Source organism: Vespa mandarinia, chromosome 1 (assembly GCF_050613455.1).
Source record: "Vespa mandarinia isolate Hongniang chromosome 1, ASM5061345v1, whole genome shotgun sequence".
Taxonomy (NCBI): domain Eukaryota; kingdom Metazoa; phylum Arthropoda; class Insecta; order Hymenoptera; family Vespidae; genus Vespa; species Vespa mandarinia.
This window is the reverse complement of record NC_140810.1, coordinates 17,570,184-17,587,500: the sequence shown is the minus strand read 5'-3', so window position 1 is coordinate 17,587,500 and position 17,317 is coordinate 17,570,184. Positions and strand designations below refer to the sequence as shown.

At 34.9% G+C, this 17,317-nt stretch overlaps 4 protein-coding genes across 9 annotated transcripts in view; 1 reads left to right on the top strand and 3 right to left on the bottom strand.

Annotated features, from left to right (window-relative positions):
• Glut4EF (Glucose transporter 4 enhancer factor) overlaps positions 1 to 6,970 on the bottom strand; it is a 114,313-nt gene extending 107,343 nt beyond the window's left edge. Inside the window, exons 1-3 of one of the 4 annotated variants that reach the window (XM_085658228.1) lie at positions 6,728 to 6,970; positions 5,941 to 6,269; positions 4,328 to 4,748 (exon numbers count right to left, since the gene is read on the bottom strand). In XM_085658228.1, the coding sequence (XP_085514354.1) occupies positions 4,328 to 4,717 (390 nt within the window). In that variant the 5' untranslated portion in view covers positions 4,718 to 4,748; positions 5,941 to 6,269; positions 6,728 to 6,970. Of the gene's footprint in view, positions 1 to 4,327; positions 4,841 to 4,946; positions 6,270 to 6,727 lie in introns of those variants that run through there. The other 3 variants (XM_085658217.1, XM_085658221.1, XM_035871339.2) reach the window with 3 other exon arrangements.
• Positions 6,971 to 9,950: 2,980 nt separating this feature from the next.
• Positions 9,951 to 12,404, top strand: LOC118443821 (uncharacterized). The gene is made up of 4 exons (XM_035871340.2): positions 9,951 to 10,346; positions 10,719 to 10,952; positions 11,068 to 11,228; positions 11,652 to 12,404. The coding sequence occupies exons 1-4, from the start codon at positions 10,095 to 10,097 to the stop codon at positions 12,235 to 12,237; spliced, it is 1,233 nt and encodes a 410-aa protein (XP_035727233.2). The 5' UTR covers positions 9,951 to 10,094; the 3' UTR covers positions 12,238 to 12,404.
• Positions 12,405 to 13,163: 759 nt separating this feature from the next.
• Lipt1 (Lipoyltransferase 1) lies at positions 13,164 to 15,787 on the bottom strand. 3 transcript variants are annotated; one of them, XM_035871341.2, is made up of 4 exons: positions 14,862 to 15,785; positions 14,229 to 14,336; positions 13,798 to 14,011; positions 13,164 to 13,713 (listed from the first exon to the last, which is right to left on the bottom strand). In XM_035871341.2, exons 1-4 carry the CDS (start codon positions 15,423 to 15,425, stop codon positions 13,364 to 13,366), a joined length of 1,236 nt encoding a protein of 411 aa, XP_035727234.1. In that variant the 5' UTR covers positions 15,426 to 15,785; the 3' UTR covers positions 13,164 to 13,363. The 3 variants fall into 3 exon arrangements, with proteins under 3 accessions (XP_035727234.1, XP_035727235.1, XP_035727236.1); XM_035871342.2 differs by having other exon boundaries at positions 14,874 to 15,785; XM_035871343.2 differs by lacking the exon at positions 14,229 to 14,336 and having other exon boundaries at positions 14,862 to 15,787.
• LOC118443825 (uncharacterized) lies at positions 15,647 to 16,668 on the bottom strand. The gene has a single exon (XM_035871347.2). It carries the CDS (start codon positions 16,146 to 16,148, stop codon positions 15,993 to 15,995), a length of 156 nt encoding a protein of 51 aa, XP_035727240.1. The 5' UTR covers positions 16,149 to 16,668; the 3' UTR covers positions 15,647 to 15,992.
• Positions 16,669 to 17,317: the final 649 nt, after the last annotated feature.

The following is a 17,317-nucleotide window of genomic DNA, read 5'->3' as shown; positions in this document are numbered from 1 at the left end:
ATGATTAGATTTATAGAACGTACGATCGAACGTTACGATTAATAGACTAAACGACAACGAAGTAATTTATACTTTTTTTCTATATTTAAAAAAACTAATAAACGATCTGAACGAAGATACTTAACAAAATACATACGTTTTTTCTATCCTAAATCTAAACCATCGATACTATCAATCTCTCTCTTTCTCTCTCTCTCTCTCTGTCTCTCTCTCTTTCTTTTAAAATCAAAGTATAAAGTCCCTGTTTAATATCGAACGATGCCAGTTAAATAATGGGGTTTGTGCCAAAAGTTTCTAGACTAATATAGTCTCTTACGATATTTCGAAAGAAAGAACGAAAAAAAAAAAAAGAAAAGAAAAGAAAAAAAAACAGAAGAAAGAAGAAAGAAAAAAAAATATTAATCTACACTAAAGTCTCGAAAAAGAATTTAATCGATTTGTTATAATCATCTAGTAACTTATTGCCTCTAGAAAATACCGTTTACCTAGAGTTATCTAAAGTTTTCTGTTTAAAGAAGAAGAAGATCAAGTAAAGAAGAACAAGAAGAAGGCAAAAAGAAAGAAACAGGATAATAAATTTAAAATAGTAAATATATATATATACATATATATATATATATATATAAGAAAATGTTAAGCGCTACTTGTAATCACATACATATATATATATATACATAAAATAAATATGTATATATATATATATATAATACATATATACAAGTATATAAATATATGTATATGTATACATATGTACAAATATATAAATACATACATATATCTGTATACACACATACACATATACATGTATATTTATACGATTACATTTTCTAATATGAGCTTTGATTTTCATTCGATTACTTACATACATACATACATACATACATACATACATACATATATATATATATATGTGTGTGTGTGTGTTGTGTGTGTGTGTATACATATATATAAAATCGAAGCTTACATTAGAGAGGTGATCGTGAAGTAGGTATAGTAAAGAGAAGTGGGGAAAGTCGAAAGTCGAAAGCGCGCTTCGTTTCGAGCGGCGCTTACATCACGAGGATGTAGCAGCATTGGCGTTGCTAGAGAGGAGAGGAAGGAAAGAAAATCCCAGCCAGCCGGCCGGCCTCTTCCCCGTTCCTACCTCCTCTCAACCATCCAATCCATCCTCCTCCATAACCTCCTCGTCCCTACTTCTACTCTTGTCGTTCCCGTGAGTGCCGCGGGGAACGGGCCGGCTTGCTCATGCGCACGACGTAAATGGGCCACACGCTCGTCGGTCCGCTTTAGGAACGAGGTCACGAAAATTAAATTTTCTGATTAACGGCACGCACACGCCCGGGATAGTAAGAGAGAAAGAGAAAGAAAGAAAGAGATAGAGAAAAATAGAGAGAGAGATAGAGAGAGAGAGAGAGAGAGATGATAATATATAAGTCAACATCATCATCATCATCTTCTTCTTTTTCTTCTTCTTCTTCATTCTTCTTCTTTCTTTTATATTTCTTCTTCTTCCTCCATCTTATCCCAATCTTATCCTAATATTACATAGGAAAAATTCATGTTTCTTAAGAGTTTAAATCAATTCATTCTTTTTTTCTTTCTTTAATTTTTTTTCTCTTTTTCTTTTTTTTTTCTTCCCATTATTGTTGAGTCATCGGGATTTTCCAAGTTCCAATTAAATAACTGGTAACTTTTATCGACATATGTGATCTTAAATGAATTTCTCTCTTCTCTCACTATCTCTCTCTTCTCTCTCTCTCTCTCTCTCTCTCTCTCTCTCTCTCTCTCTCTCTCTCTCTCCCTTCTTGATACCGTTTTAACGATTTCGAGAATATCATGTTGAGATCATGAATGAAAAAGAGGAAAAGTAATAAAATGAAATAAATATATTTGGAGGGCCCAATTTTACTCATGAAAAATCTTACCGCCCGTTTCTTTTTCTTTTTTTTTTTTTTGTTGTTGTTGTATCATCGAGATCTTCTAAATTTTAATTAACGAGTAACTTCGATCGACGTATATGATCTTAAACGATCTTCACTCTCTCTTTTTCTCTTTGTCTCTCTCCCTCTCTCTCTTTCTCTCTTTGGTATTATTTTAACGCGTTTGAGAATGTTATGCTGAGATCATCAGAAAGAAAAAGAGATAGATAGATAGACAGACAGTGAGTGACAGAGATAGAATACCTACTATGTGCTTTGTTGTATTATGTTTAGATGCAGTTCTTATATATATATATATATATATATATATATATATATATACAATGCAACGCGATACTGTGCGCGTGCGAATCAAAGACAAAGGTGATAGAAATTGAATGTGAACAACAGTGATAGTTCCGATGATAATGGTGGTGATGGTGGTAGTAATCAGCGTCGATTCTTTTCATACAATCTAAGTATACCGATCGTAATTTCTATTTTTATTTTCATTTTACGATTAGAAACTAACTAACTTAAATTTACATTAATACGTAATCGTTTATTATTATTATTATTATTATTAGTAATAGTAGTATTATTAATTAAATATAAAATATAAATTTTATGATTCATATATTAAATCTAAATGATAAAATATAATTGAAAATAATATTATTACGAATATTATTATTTACAATCATAAATATGTTACAATAATTATATTGTAGTAATCAATATTAATTTTAATAATAAAAACGATCAAATAATAAAGAATTATATCAAAGCATGTTTGATCAATCGACAATTAAATTCTTTTCCCATTTTTTGAGATAATCAATTAATTTTTCTTTCTTTGTCTTTTATCCTTTTGATGATTAAACGTATTGCCATATTGCCAGTTAATATTAGAAATTATATTTAACGAAAGATCGATATTTGAACATGGAGAATTAATTTTCTTTTTTTTTTCTTCTTTTTCTTTTTACAAAAAAAAAGAAATATTGTTAAAAGAAGATAAAAAATCAAGGTTACGTCTATGAGCTGGTAATTTAAAAGTTAGATGGCGTTAGAGAGAAAGGAAGAAATATAATAAGACAAAAAAGGGAAATATATATATAAGGGGAATATATATATATATATATATATATATATATATATAAATTTATGAGCGTGTAATATGAAAGTTACATGATTTTAGAGAAAAAAAGAGAGAGAGAGAGAAAGAGAGTTAAGTATCTGTCGACGACAATTTGAACCTTTAGACCGTGACAATATCCGTGTTGGTTTCTTCGATGACGTTGCAATAGCTATGAAAATAATTTTACTAAGAAAAAATCGATGATCGCGAAAGAAAGAATTTTTCTTTTCTTTTCTTGATTTCTTTCCTATTATCTCGTTTTCTTTTTTCTTTTCTTTTTTCCTTTTACCCTCCTCATCCTTCCGTAATGTTCCTCTGTCATATTACAACTTAATAAGATAGTTTTTACTTCCGCGCATATTTAAACGGGAGTCAACCCTATTAACGTACGCGTTTCTCGTTTATGCGGCGCGCGCAGGCATTGCGCGCGCACGCACGCACGTACGCAACAGTAATCGGATGAAGAAGAAAAGGATAGAAAAGATTTAGCTAGCGATCGAGCGCGCACGTCCGAGCTGTCATCGCTCGTGCGTGTCTTTGGAAGTTTCGAATGGAAGAAAAACGTTGATGAGAATCGAACAAGAAAGAGAGAGAGAGAGAGAGATAGAGAGACAGAAACAAACAGAGAGAAAGAAAGAAAGAGAATCGCTCGATGCGCCGCTGCGGTGCACGACCCGCGCATGCGCAGAACGCATCAACTCGCCGGGAAAACCGGCGACGATCTCGGCCGGCGAAACTTTTCATCACTTCTCGCGATCGGGTTTTTTTATGGTCCCTTATCCTCTCATACACACACACACGAACACACAGATATCCTGCACTCCGTACTCCTTTTCTACTCATTTTCTAGAATTAAATCAAATCTACGGCAATGTTTTTACATTGATAATGGGAATCATGGGAAATTACGTGACAGAACGATATATGATACGCCGAAATGATGGAAATAAAGTTTCTATAATCATGGGGATTTTGTAAAAATCACATCTCCCTCGATAGTCGAACGTTAAAGCCGCGATTAATGATGGAAAAAAGAAGACGACGAATGCAATAAAAAAAATTAACTCTCTCTTTCTCTTCCTCTCTCTCTCTCTCTCTCTCTCTCTCTCTCTCTCTCTCTCTCTCTCTCTCTCTCTCTCTCTCTCTCTCTTTCGATTAGCACCAGTAAAGGAATATAAATATGTAGACAAATAATAAAAATAAAAAAAAAAGAAAAAAAAAAGAAAAAAAAAAGAAGAGAAAAAAAAAAGACATAATTTCAACTCACCTCCTGTCCGTTCGGTGCAATGACGACGTCAACTTCGTCAAGATGTTCACGATGCTGAGTGACCTCCGCTTGTATCTCCCTACCGTTGTAGGTTAGGTAAACCTTCTGACCTGGTACGAGGCGTGCGCCTGTGACGGAACCAAATCCGGGTCCTATGAGGTCACGGTCGGAATATTCGGTACTTGGACTCGGTGGTCTGCCACCGGGCACCGTGTCAAATCTTACGGAGTACCGTGTCTTAGGTGTTATACTCAAACCAGACTCGGACGCCGACGACGCCGGCGTCTTTACGGCGTGTATTACACCGCTATAATATTTACCGTCCTCGCCGGGCGCGCACACCCTCGTACCTATTATACTGCGCTTCGCCAGTCTCTTGCCCGTCGACATTATTCGTGCTCGAAGCTTTTTTCTCTCCACTCTGCCGGACGACACGGGAACGAACAAAACTTGATTTATTTTTTATTCCTTTCTTTTCTTCCTTTTTATTATTTTCCTTTCTTAATTCTCTTACTATAGATATATATATATATATATATATATGTATATATATATATGTGTATATATATATATATATATATATGTATATTATATCTTTCTCTTATGATATCACACTCACAAAACGCACTACCTGTTTCTTTCTCTTCCTGTCTCTGTCTGTCCGTCTGTCTTTATCTATCTCTATGTCCTCTATCTATCTCTATCTCTCTTTCACGTTCGACTCAATGCGCTCAACTTATTCGAGTCTTCGCGCGAACCTCGGCCACCCTTCCGCCTTCCGTTTGACGCACCACCACCTCCCTACTTCTCCCCCTTCCCACCACTGCCCCCCCCCGACTCACGAACACCACCACTGCGCGCTTCGTTCCGTTCTTCTCTTCCTACTTCACCGAGACCTTGCACTTCTTTTATTGTATCTCACTCTCTGTCTCTGTCTCTCTGTCTCTCTGTCTCTCTCTCTCTCTCTCTCTCTCTCTCTCTCTCTCTCTCTCTCTCTTTCTCTGTTTCGTTCTTACACGCTTCTCTTCGTTATCTCTTCTCTTTCTTTCACTCGTCGAACTAAACAAGTTTCTTTTTTCCACGAACGTATTTCACAAAAATTTTTTAAACGATCGCGCTACGAACACACGATCGGCATAATGTTAAATAAACGATCGACTCTCGATCGATTCGAGATCGATCGATTACGTTTAATGAAAATACGTTGATTAGACGAGGAAACGCGTACCAATGCCAATAGACAATACAGTAGTAGTAGTAGTAGTAGTAGTAGAAGAAGAAGAAGAAGAAGAAAAAGAAGAAGAAGAAGTAGACGAAGAAAAAGAGATGAAGGAGGAAATACTCGAGGATCGAGGACGCGTTCTTCGGCGTTCGGCGCGGGCGCGAGCGTCGTGCGTCGTGCGTCGTGCGTGCGTGCGTGCGTGCATGCGCGCGCGCACACGCGGCCCTTTAAACGGTGCCACGACGACGGGCGTAATAATTTTTTTCTTCGATGACGAAGACAACGAAGTAAACGACGACGACGTTACGGGATATACCGTCGTCGTCCGTCCAATTAATATTTTTATTATTATTATTATTATTGTTATTCTTGCTGTTATAATTATTATTACTGCCGATGTTGCTTTTGCTTTCGCTAATGCTCTTGCTGCTCCTGCTGTTATTATTGTTCTTGTTGTTGTTGTTGTTGTTGTTGTTGTTGTGGCTGTGGCTGTGGCTGATATGAGTGATAATGCTGCTAATGTTGGTGCTGCTGATGCTGTTGGTGCTTTCGCTGTCAATGTTCCTCGTCACGCCGTCCTCATGTTCCCGGCACCACGCGATCGATTTCGCGTCTATGTACTTTCGCTCGTTGCGCCTAACCAACGACGGCATAATACGTGGAAGCGACTCGCCACTAAAACTTCGTGCTCGTGTCCAAAGTACACGCTTCCTGACTACTCTGGACGATGAGATTGATATTATGGAGAAAAATCAAGTAAAATAATGGTATATATGTACATATACATATACATATACATACACATATATGTATATGTATATGTATATATATATATACGTATTATGTGGAGCCGGCACGAAAAGTTTCAGGAAAACAACAACAGAGTCGTACGATATTTTGAAAAAAAGTACGATAAGGAAAAGGAAAGAATATTGATGATGATGATGATGATGATGATGATGATGAGGATGTTGATTGTGGTGGTGGTGGTGGTGGTGGTGGTAGTGGTGGTAATGATAATGATAATGATAATAATAATAATAATAATAATAATTATTATTATTATTATTATTGTTATTATTATTATTATTATTATTATTATTATTATTATTATTATTATTATTATTATTACAATAATAACAATAGTAATGGTGGTAGTAGTAGTATTAATGTAGTACTATTGTAATGACGCAAGAGAAACGACGACACTGAATACGACGCCGACGATGATCGCAGTATTATCACGATACGATGGTAAATTCGCGCGGTGTCGTCTGACATGTGACGCACAGCTGAGCGGCCGGGAAGGACTGAGGACGGACGGAACCGTGCGGCTTTCACTGCGCCGGCCGGCCGGCCACCCGCCTTCCTAACCCCTTCCCTCTCTCCCTTAGGAAAAACAGCTGATAGATAACAACAAAGGCACGTGACCGGCCGGCGATACGCCATTGGCCGACAGCTATGACCTACTTACTCCGATTGGCCGAGACATGGGAGCGAGAAACGGGGGAAAGGCCGGAACGCGGTGCGACTGCCTCCCTCGCTCGTTCCCTCTAACTACTTTTGCTCTCTCGCGCTAACTGACTGAGACCCTCCGATCACCGTACCTCCTCCCCCCGTAACGAAAACCGACCATACCCCCCTCTTTCTTCCCCTTCTCGCACTATCTCTTTCTCTCTCTACCTACCTACCAACCTACCTACCTCCCTCCCTACCTTTCGTCCCATCTCTCTCTCTCTCTTTCTCTCCCTCCCTCCCATCCTCTCACTCTCTGTCTCTCTCTCTCTCTCTCTCTCTCTCTCTCTGTTCTCATTCTATCTCTTTCTTCCTTTCTTACTGTTACTGTTACTCTTACTCTTACTCTTCGTTCACAACGCGTTTGGTCCTCCTTTCCTCTCCTCTCTCTCTCTCTCTCACTCTCTCAACTCTCCAGACCTCACTCTCTATTCCCTGCTCCCCATGCCCTCCCTCCCCCTCCCCTACTTCACAACTCTTGTCACTCAACCATCGTAGAGAAAACTTTCGAAAATCAAGAGTCGGAGAATCTTGAAAATAATTCATATTAACGTGAAGAATTTTCCTCTGCGAATGGGGAGGGGGAACGTGAAACTAAACTAAATTAAATTAAATTAAACTGAATTAAACTGAATTAAATTAAACGAAATGAAAACGAAAAGAAACGAAACGAAACGAAACGAAATTAAACGTAAAACAATACGTTTTAACTATTTCTATATCAATATAAATACTTAACCAACTAAGTGGATTTCTCGATCAGCTGTTGCCATCGCGTACGCGTAGACGGCGCATCAGCTGTGTCGACGCCGGTGACGAAACGGGGACGACTCGTTGAAAGAGGAAAAAAGAGATGAAAAGAGAGAGAGAGAGAGAGAGAGAGAGAGAGAGAAGGGAGAGAGAGAGAATGGAACGACACGCGCGCCATTCGACTTCGAGAAAAAGAGAGAGATGCTCTTAACCGACCGTCGCCCATGGAGACTCTCATTATATCGACACATTTTTAAACTGATACTACCAAATTCTTTCTCTCTCTCTTTCTATGTATATATATATATATATATATATATATATATATATATATATGTCTTTGTCTCTGTCTATCTCACGAAATCGAATAAACGATCTCTTTTTATTTTCGATTACAGTGAATTAAACATTTTCGAATTTATTTTTCCTTCCCTTTTCCTTCCGTCGCCCTTCTTCCCACGTCCATTGTTTCGTTTGATTCGTTAGCTTCGTTTGTCCCCCGTGATAATGCGTCACGTTAGGATCGTGTTGCGTATTTATATAGATGCATATATACATATATATATATATATATATATTTATCGAGGAACGCATAGAAACGCGCCCGGCACGCTCGACTGAGAACGATACTAGCGCCGCCCTACGGATCCAACTCGTTATTTCCCCTACCATAACCGTATGCGTCCTACGCCATACCTACGTTTATCGTTGCTTTCGTCATCAACGCTCTCCCTCTCTCTCTTTCTCTTTCTATGCTGCGTTTCTCTCTCTCTCTCTCTCTCTCTCTCTCTTTCTCTTTCTATGCTGCGTTTCTCTCTCTCTCTCTCTCTCTCTCTCTGTCTCTTTCCTTCCTTCCTTCGTTCCTTCTTTATTTTCTATTTCTCTTGCACGACGCGCAAGCGTGGGCAAGTCAAATCGGAGAACGCTTTTCGCGATGACGATCGTCAGTGACGAAATCGCGCGAAAATGTGCTTGAAATCAAATAAACGATGATTATATTATGGGGGAGTACGTACGACCAAGAGAATATCTCTTCTCTATCACTCAAGTTGCGAGTGGACTGTGACGTAAAGATATAAATATATATATATATATATATATGTGCACACAAATGTACATATATATATATATATATACGTGTATATATATATGTGCACACAAATGTACATATATATATATACGTGTATATATGTATATATGTGCACACAAATGTACATATATATATATACGTATATATATATATGTTTCCCATCTATATATATGATATATGTATATATATGTATATATATATATATATATATATATATATATATAGTTGATAAAAATGGCGAAGAAGATTGAAAGTTCGACGAACTATTGAAAAATTTTGTTTATGTCGTTCCATACCATAGATGAACGATAAAACCATTATCATTCATCATTCGTTTAACATTCTTCAACGATAACGATTAACAATCTAAACGAACTTAAATTACTATTTTAAGTTCTTTTGGAGATTTGTTTTCTTTTGATCTCTCCTAATCATGTTTTCTTTTTTTTTTTTCGATTCAATCTCAAAAGACTGGGACTTCGTGCAAATAACGAGGATCGGCCGGTTGTCGTAATATGTCGTTCACGACACAATGATCTTCCTAGAAACGTTCCACGTTTAATGACGACAGAAAATCCCCTCCTTTCTCCACTCTTTCACTCATTCTTTCACTCTCACTTATACTTTCATCTTTCATCTTTCTCTCTTTCGCTTTCTTTTTATCCCTTTTCATATCCTTTTTTTTTTTTGTTTAGCATCGTAAAAATTTTTTTCTTTAAATTACAGCTTTAAAAGTGACAAAGGAAAAAGAGAGAGAGAGAGAGAGAGGGAGAGAGACCGCGAGAGAAAGAGAGAGAGAGAGAGAGAAAGCGATAAATGTCAAAATAGATTTTGAATTTTGAACGGTTCGATAATATACGAAAAGAAGAACATTTTGGGAGAGGTCTTTTGTTCAACACTAAACATGTATTATATATAACATCAATACGTACATTGTATGTATATATGTATATATATATATATATATATATGTGTGTGTGTGTGTGTGTGTATGGTATCTATGGATGTATATGTATAAGCGTATAACGAAAGAGATAAGATTACGTTTCTGTCGCGACTGCTTCTTTCCTCGCGTGTGCCACCACCTCTAAAAGCATCTCTTTCGTTCTATCGCGATAGAAATCGTGTCGAGCCGTAATAATGAGACAACAAAATATCTTATTACGCTTTTATATACCGTGAAACACGATATGAACGTCCGAATAATCGCTAGTTCGCGTTTTCTCGCGATCCTCGTAGTCTTGATCGTTATCCTAAAGGATTTCGTTATTGCCGATTATTCTTGCTCGGCACTGTGCGATTGTGACATTTGGTACGAATTGAAACGTGCCAGTTGCTCCGGACGACATCTTTACAGTATTCATACCGGTTCATCGAATCTTGTACAAGCATTGGATTTATCGGACAATACGATATCCTCATTGGGAAATTACGAACTTGCTGTAAGTATGCATCCATGTATGTGTATATGTATATATATATATATATTTGTGGATATCGATTATTATTATTATTGACGATGATGACGATGATGACAATTTAGTCAACAAGACAAATTTTATTTGTCTTAAGGACTAATTTTTTTTATCTTCCTTTTTCTTTTTCTTTTCTTTTTTTTCGATTTTCTTCTTTCGTTGGATAAGGGGTTTCTTGTATTTTTTTTTTTTTTGTTCCGTTGACTCTTCTTGCCTTCCTCAATTATTATTTATTACATGTTTCTAGTAATTATATTTCTTCCACATCTCCCTCTCTCCCACTCCCTCCCTACCTCCTATCTTGTAACAATGTAACGTGTTAATTGTATAATTTTTCAGGAGGCAGGCTTAACCAATTTAAAGTACTTGAATTTATCGAAAAATTCAATAAGCGATATTAGCCTGGAAGCTTTCTCCGGTATCACCGAATTGACTGTATTAGATTTATCAAGGAATTATCTTTATTATCTACTTCCGAATATCTTTCTTGAGACGAAGAACTTACGTATATTGAAATTATCGAGGAACAATTTTAATGTACACGTACCAAAGCTCGAATGTCCATGGTTGAAGGTAAATATTACAGAGATGTATAATATAATTTCATACAAATAATATAATTCCAAAATAATGAATCATTATCGAATAAGTGTCGATTTACTACTGTCTATATGAATTGTTTACTTAGGAACTCGATGTGCACTCGTGTCAAATCAGCCACATACCTGTGGACACGTTCGCCGGACTGACTCATCTTCGAAGCCTCGATCTTACAAACAACTTGATGATTCAGCTAGATAACGTTGTCCTGAAGCCCTTACAATTCTTAAGGAAAGTATCATTAGAAGGGTATGTTGATGTCTTCTTAACAGTATATAATATATATCCATCTGTGTATGTATATACGTACGTACGTATGTATGTATGTATGTATGTATGTACGTATTGTATATATCTATCTATATAATATTCCATTAGTTCCGACTGTCAACTATAATAACCGACGATGGCATTGGTTAGAAAGAAAATGTGAAGGATCTTTTATTACGTTATAAAAGATCGCCAATTATACTTGAAAGAATCCACCAGTTGCTTTATACATTAAACGTCGTAAAGCATTCGGTGATAAGGTGGTCAAACTTACTATAACACCTTACCGGCTATAATAATTAACATTTTATTTCATTTTTTTCGTCTTCTTGTTTCTTTTTTTTTTCTTTTTGTTCTTTTTTTGTTTCTTTTTTTTTTTTTTTTTTTTTTTTCTTATTATAGAAATCCTTGGTCTTGCAACGGTATTATGTACGATCTTGAGAATAATCTTCGTTCGAGAAAGATAGAATACGATCTGATTTGTAACAAGACGATAAAAGGAACGAAGAAATTTGAAAAGATGATGATGATGAAGCCATTGATCGATTCGAAAGTTCGTACGAATTCTACGATTTCTTCTAAGGAATACAGGATAATTAAGGAAACGACGAGATGCGACAATGATTTAAAAAATACGTCAACATCAACGACGAACGATACGCAAAATATTAACGATAACAGATACACAAAGATATCGCCATATTGGTTTTTAATTATGGGATTTTTACTTGGCTGTGCCAGCAGTATGGTTGTTTGTTATGTTTGCCTTTTAAAAAAATTCATATGCTGTTCCCGTGAAAACGATTATCGTGATCGTACGACTAACGACGATCCACAGAGACTTTTCCTACTTCATAATCAATGGCACGTCGCAACAGAGGCTACGTTCGATTCAAGTCAAACAATATCCTGTCCAGGTACTCCTCCGCCACCGTATCGTGACGTTATTCTACGACCGGGACTTTATAGAGCCGCAACTCCAATTTAAATAACAATACTGCCGGATACGGTACGTGATCAAAGTAACGTTAGAAAAAAGGGACTCTACTATATTACGCATCGCATAATGTGCATGGCAAATTAATAAAATCAATTTAACCTGCTCGCCGTACAACGGCTCTGTGAAAAAAAAAAAATTCGAAAAAAAAAAAGAAAGAAGGAAAGAAAAAAGAAACGAAACAATGACGATGATAATAATAAATGAAAAAAAGGAAAAAAAGAAAAAAACGAAACAATGACGATGATAATAATAAATGAAAAAAAAAAAAAAAAAAAAAAAAAATAACATAATTCTTTTTTTCTCTTTCGTGATATAACGTAAAAATGAGAATGATTTATATCTGATTAAGAGTGAGTTAAGATTGAAAATTTGAAATAAAGAGTGAGAAAGGAAAATTGAAGAGAGGAACGTTTCGCGATTGAAAATATTAAAAGATAAATGTCTAGTCTTAAAGTTATTTTTCTTATGTAAAATATCTATGGTATAATTATTTATTTAATAACGTTATCTTTATAACGTTATAATATATACGATATATATATATATATATATATATATATATATATGTATGTATAAAGGATTATATATATATATATATACATATATACAACACTGTGAGATGTATAATAAGTAGTTATATAGACATAAAAAAAAAGAGGGCAGAAAAAATAAAGAAAGATATAAAAGAAAAGAAAAGAAAAAATATGGTTACAATAAAAAGACTTGTGAATCTTTGATAAACATGTAATGTGATTTTCCAAAAGAAAAAAAAAGAAAATATATATATATATATATATATATACACACTTTACTCTTTACAGGGAACGAACAACGAAACGAAACAAAACGAAAGAAAAAAAGGAAAAGGGTGGGAGGGGTAGGAGGAGGGGGAGAAAGAAAAAAAGCAAAACATATAAAATAAAATAAAAATACAGTTACAATACAGAAGGCTTACGAATCTTAAATAAAATGTGATGTCATCGTGATGTCAATATGTATTGTCACGTTGAAAACACGTTATCTATAAACGATAATTGTGATTCCTTCGTTTGTCCTTCATCCTCTATCTTATCGATGTTACTTCTTGGGATCGTTCGAAGGAAGTAACGATCTATCATTGAGTCGCGACCATATTTGTCTTTTTTATATTCTGCGACATGCTCTCAGCGAAATTCTTGCAACTGATCAATGCGATTATATTGTCCATAATGTCGCTATCATATCTCATGCCTCGTAGATTTGTTAATACGTTAGCATTTTGATTTAAATCGGGTGAAGCCAAATTGGCCGGCAAACTCATTCTTATTTCTTCTATTATACCCTTTTGTATTTCCAATGTCAAATTAACCCGATAAAGATTACCATTTGGTGCTGGCATATCGAAATCTTTCGTTATTGAAAATTGTGGTGTCCTTCCGTATATCCATTCCCACGAACAAAATTCTTCCCTCAATTTGTCTATACCTAAAATAACAATGTTTAACATAACATATTGTTTATTTTTTATTAAAATAAAATATCATTGTTAAATAATAAATTTAACAATACCTGGAAACCAATCCTCGGTGGGATTAATCAATTGAAATCCTTTTTGTTCTTGTATATGATCGTAACCACCGTCTTCGAGAACAAGTGGTTTTGTACGTAAATATTCCCAACCTAGGGTATCTATCAGTTTATCTATTTCTACCTTCGAATTAACTTCCGTTAGATTCTTTATAGAGGAACGGGTAGACGTTGTAGCATTTGTTTTAATTCCAGTCTGTAAAATCGAACAAAAGAAAAAAAAATAGAAAAAAGTGTGTGTGTGTATGTGTGTGTGTGTATGTGTGTGTGAGAGAGAGAGAGAGAGAGAGAGATTTATAACGATCATTTCGATGGATAAAAATAAAATATTATTGGAATATATTTGAAAGTTTGTTTTTTTTCTTTTTTTTTTTTTCTTTTTTTTTTTTTATTTATTTATTTTTTTTTTTTACCTCTTTCCTTTCAAGGATCATACTCAACAATGTTTTATTAGATGCAACTAAGAGCGTACAATGATGATAAGCATTGGGTCGTCCTAATTTGGCCGCTGTACCAGATACCTGAGTTATAATACAGTCAAGGATACATACATACATAGACGATTGATAACGTTCGATTTTTTTTTTAGAAGACGTTTTAAAATGGCTGACCTCTTCCTTTTTTTTTTTTTTTTTTTTTTTTTATATATAAGAACACAACGCGCGGTATCAACTCTCATATATAATATATTACTTAACAAGGAAACATTGGACATTAAGACGAATGGATCAAATCGATTAACAAACAAAAAAGAAATTTAAAAAGGAAATAAAAGAGAAAAAATGAACAATAAAAAAAAAAAAGAAAAATAGACAAATGAACAGTCATCTTATCTTTGAACAGTGCAATATTAATTACACCGCTTGAACTTGCGATTGTTGATTTAAAGATCATACAGAGTAATACGATATACATACAAATATATATAAAAAAAAATATATATATATAAATTGTATAAAAGAGAAAATTAGAAAAGTGGTGCAATTTTGAAACGTCTCCTAGAAAGCCATAAAAAAAGAAATTTGAAATATTGTACGATACATTACATCAAAGGATACTTTATATCGTCCCTCGACGATAATATCCTCACGTTCGTTTACAACAGCTTTCAATCCCCATTCACGATATAATGCTCTCGTAATAATGTCCAAATTGTATCTCCTATTGTATCTTTGTTTTGGCGTGAAAAATGATAGATTTAGATTGCCGTTGTCATGATAAACGGTACCGCCGCCGCTATTACGGCGTACCAACGCTATACCATGTTTCTCCGTAATACGTGTATCGCACTCGAGCCAAGGATTTTGATGACGGCCGATTACGACGCACGGATCATTACGCCACAAGAGCAATACATGATGATTCGTGAAGTCAAAATTACGATATAGCCAATCCTCCAATGCCAGATTGGTGAACACATCATTCGATTGCGATATAAATACTGACTTTCTTATGATATCGTTATTGTTGACGTTTTGTCCGTGTTTCTCATTGAAACTAGACGACGAGGACCATCTTAAGTGGAATTTCGTTGGATCGATTGTTTTTAAACGACAACAGAGTAAAGTCCTACCGATGACGATGTTACCGCACTTACTGATCAGAGACATTTTTTTTTCTTTTTTTTTCTTTTTTTTTTTTATCTTTACAATTTCACTCTCTCCCTCGCGTACACGACGTACACAGTACTATTTTATCCACTTTCGTATCCACGTGACTTTATCGATAGAGCAAAATAAAAAAGGAGAGACAGAGAACTCTATGTTAACTACTATTATCTTAATTTTCGACGATCGGTAAAGTAGAACACAAATGTTTGGCGGTCACTTGATTTTCTTCTTATCTTTCTTGTTCTGTTCTTTTTTTTTTTTTTTTTATTATTATTTTTCTTTCTTCCTATGTTATTAGGAATACAATCCGACGATACTTTTTATCAGTCTTAGGACTAAATGAACGTCAAGGTTTCTTCTTCTTCTTCTTCTTTTTTTTATTATTATTATTATTATTATTATTATTATTATTATTATTATTATTATTATTATTATTATTATTATTATTCTTTTTCTAATATTATATTACCTCGAGACAAGAAGTTGTGAGATCAGAGAAATAGCCTTGCTTTATAATTTTCTCCGTAAATAAAAAATTCTTTTCTTTCTTATTTTCTCACTCTTACTCTAATAAATTGTATGTCTCGAGACGTCGGACTGACTCGCCGTGATGGATATTAGATAGTCGTGAAGGGCAATGGTCTGATGTAACCACTTCCACGTTTGATCCAGACTGTTGATGCGGTATCGGATACCCAAACAGTCTCGACAATCCTTTTGCATTCCTCCGTGTGCTGACAGATTGAAAGAATTAAAATTTTCAATCTTTCCAATTGACTATTGAAATATATTTAACACTGGCACTAAATTTCCCGCCTAAATTTTGAATATATATATATATATATATATGTGTATTATGTGTATGCGCGCGTCACTCGCGCCTTTGTTGGAAAAAAAAAAAGAAAGAAAAAAGAACGAACGAAAAAGAATGAGAGTAAGAGACAAATTATATATATATAAATGTTAAAAAATGAATCTATCCTTATCGTTGATAATATTCACGCGAATATAAAAACGAATGTCTTCGAATCGATGAGCTTCTGAATTTCTCGATGAATACTGATCGATCGTTCGACTTTTGACGTTATATTAAGTATACTCCTCATAGGCATTAAAGAGTTAAGGGGAAAGGAAACGGGAAAAGGTCTTTTAACACACGCAAAGAGGTTATCTCGAGTTCGAAGCACAAAGTACAGCTGATTTACACGTGATATCGTACTTGACGCCATCTTCTCGTTTTTGTCTCGTCACTCCTGCCCCCTATCATCTATCTGCTTATTTACTACCTCACTCTCTCTCTCTCTCTCTCTCTCTCTCACTCATTCTATCTTTCTATCCCTCTCTCTCTCTCTCTCACTCATTCTCTCTTTCTATCCCTCTCTCTTTCTCCGACATTTCAGGATTGTAACTATTATTGGTTGGGTAACACCGTTGAAATACGATTGAAAAGTTTGGTAATATCGATTGAATTTACGACGATTGGATCATTCGATCATGCGAGTACGATTATTGAGAATCTTATTTTTTTCTCTCTTCTTTTTCTTGTTTGTTTTTTTTCTTTTTTTTTATTTTTTTTTTTTTTTGTGTTTTAAACGCACTGATAATGGAAAATTTAATAATCACATTATTATGGAAGAGAGAAGATTATTCTATTACTTACATAAAAATCGTCGATTATTTTTCTTTCAAAGATATTGCCCTTGTTTATGTATCTTCTTTTGGATTAAAGAAAAAAAAAAAGAAGAAAAAGAGACAGAGAGAGAGAAAGAGAAGAAAAAATATAGAAAAAGAAAAAAAAAAAAGAAGAAGTAAAGATAAAGCTTCATTTAAGATTCGCGTGTGGCTTCTTGCGTAAAATTGAAAAACACGATAGTACAAGTGGAGAAGGAAAA

Bases quoted from the DNA above. Each gene is read 5' to 3' on its own strand.
- LOC118443825 (XM_035871347.2), bottom strand. From the start codon at position 16,148: ATGCAAAAGGATTGTCGAGACTGTTTGGGTATCCGATACCGCATCAAC.
- LOC118443821 (XM_035871340.2), top strand. From the start codon at position 10,095: ATGAACGTCCGAATAATCGCTAGTTCGCGTTTTCTCGCGATCCTCGTA. The intron at 10,347-10,718 runs GTAAGTATGCAT...ATAATTTTTCAG, and splicing joins TGGGAAATTACGAACTTGCT to GAGGCAGGCTTAACCAATTT. The intron at 10,953-11,067 runs GTAAATATTACA...TTGTTTACTTAG, and splicing joins TCGAATGTCCATGGTTGAAG to GAACTCGATGTGCACTCGTG.
- Lipt1 (XM_035871341.2), bottom strand. From the start codon at position 15,425: ATGTCTCTGATCAGTAAGTGCGGTAACATCGTCATCGGTAGGACTTTA. The intron at 14,337-14,861 runs GTAATGTATCGT...ATTATAACTCAG, and splicing joins GATATAAAGTATCCTTTGAT to GTATCTGGTACAGCGGCCAA. The intron at 14,012-14,228 runs GTAAAAAAAAAA...TCGATTTTACAG, and splicing joins TGATCCTTGAAAGGAAAGAG to ACTGGAATTAAAACAAATGC.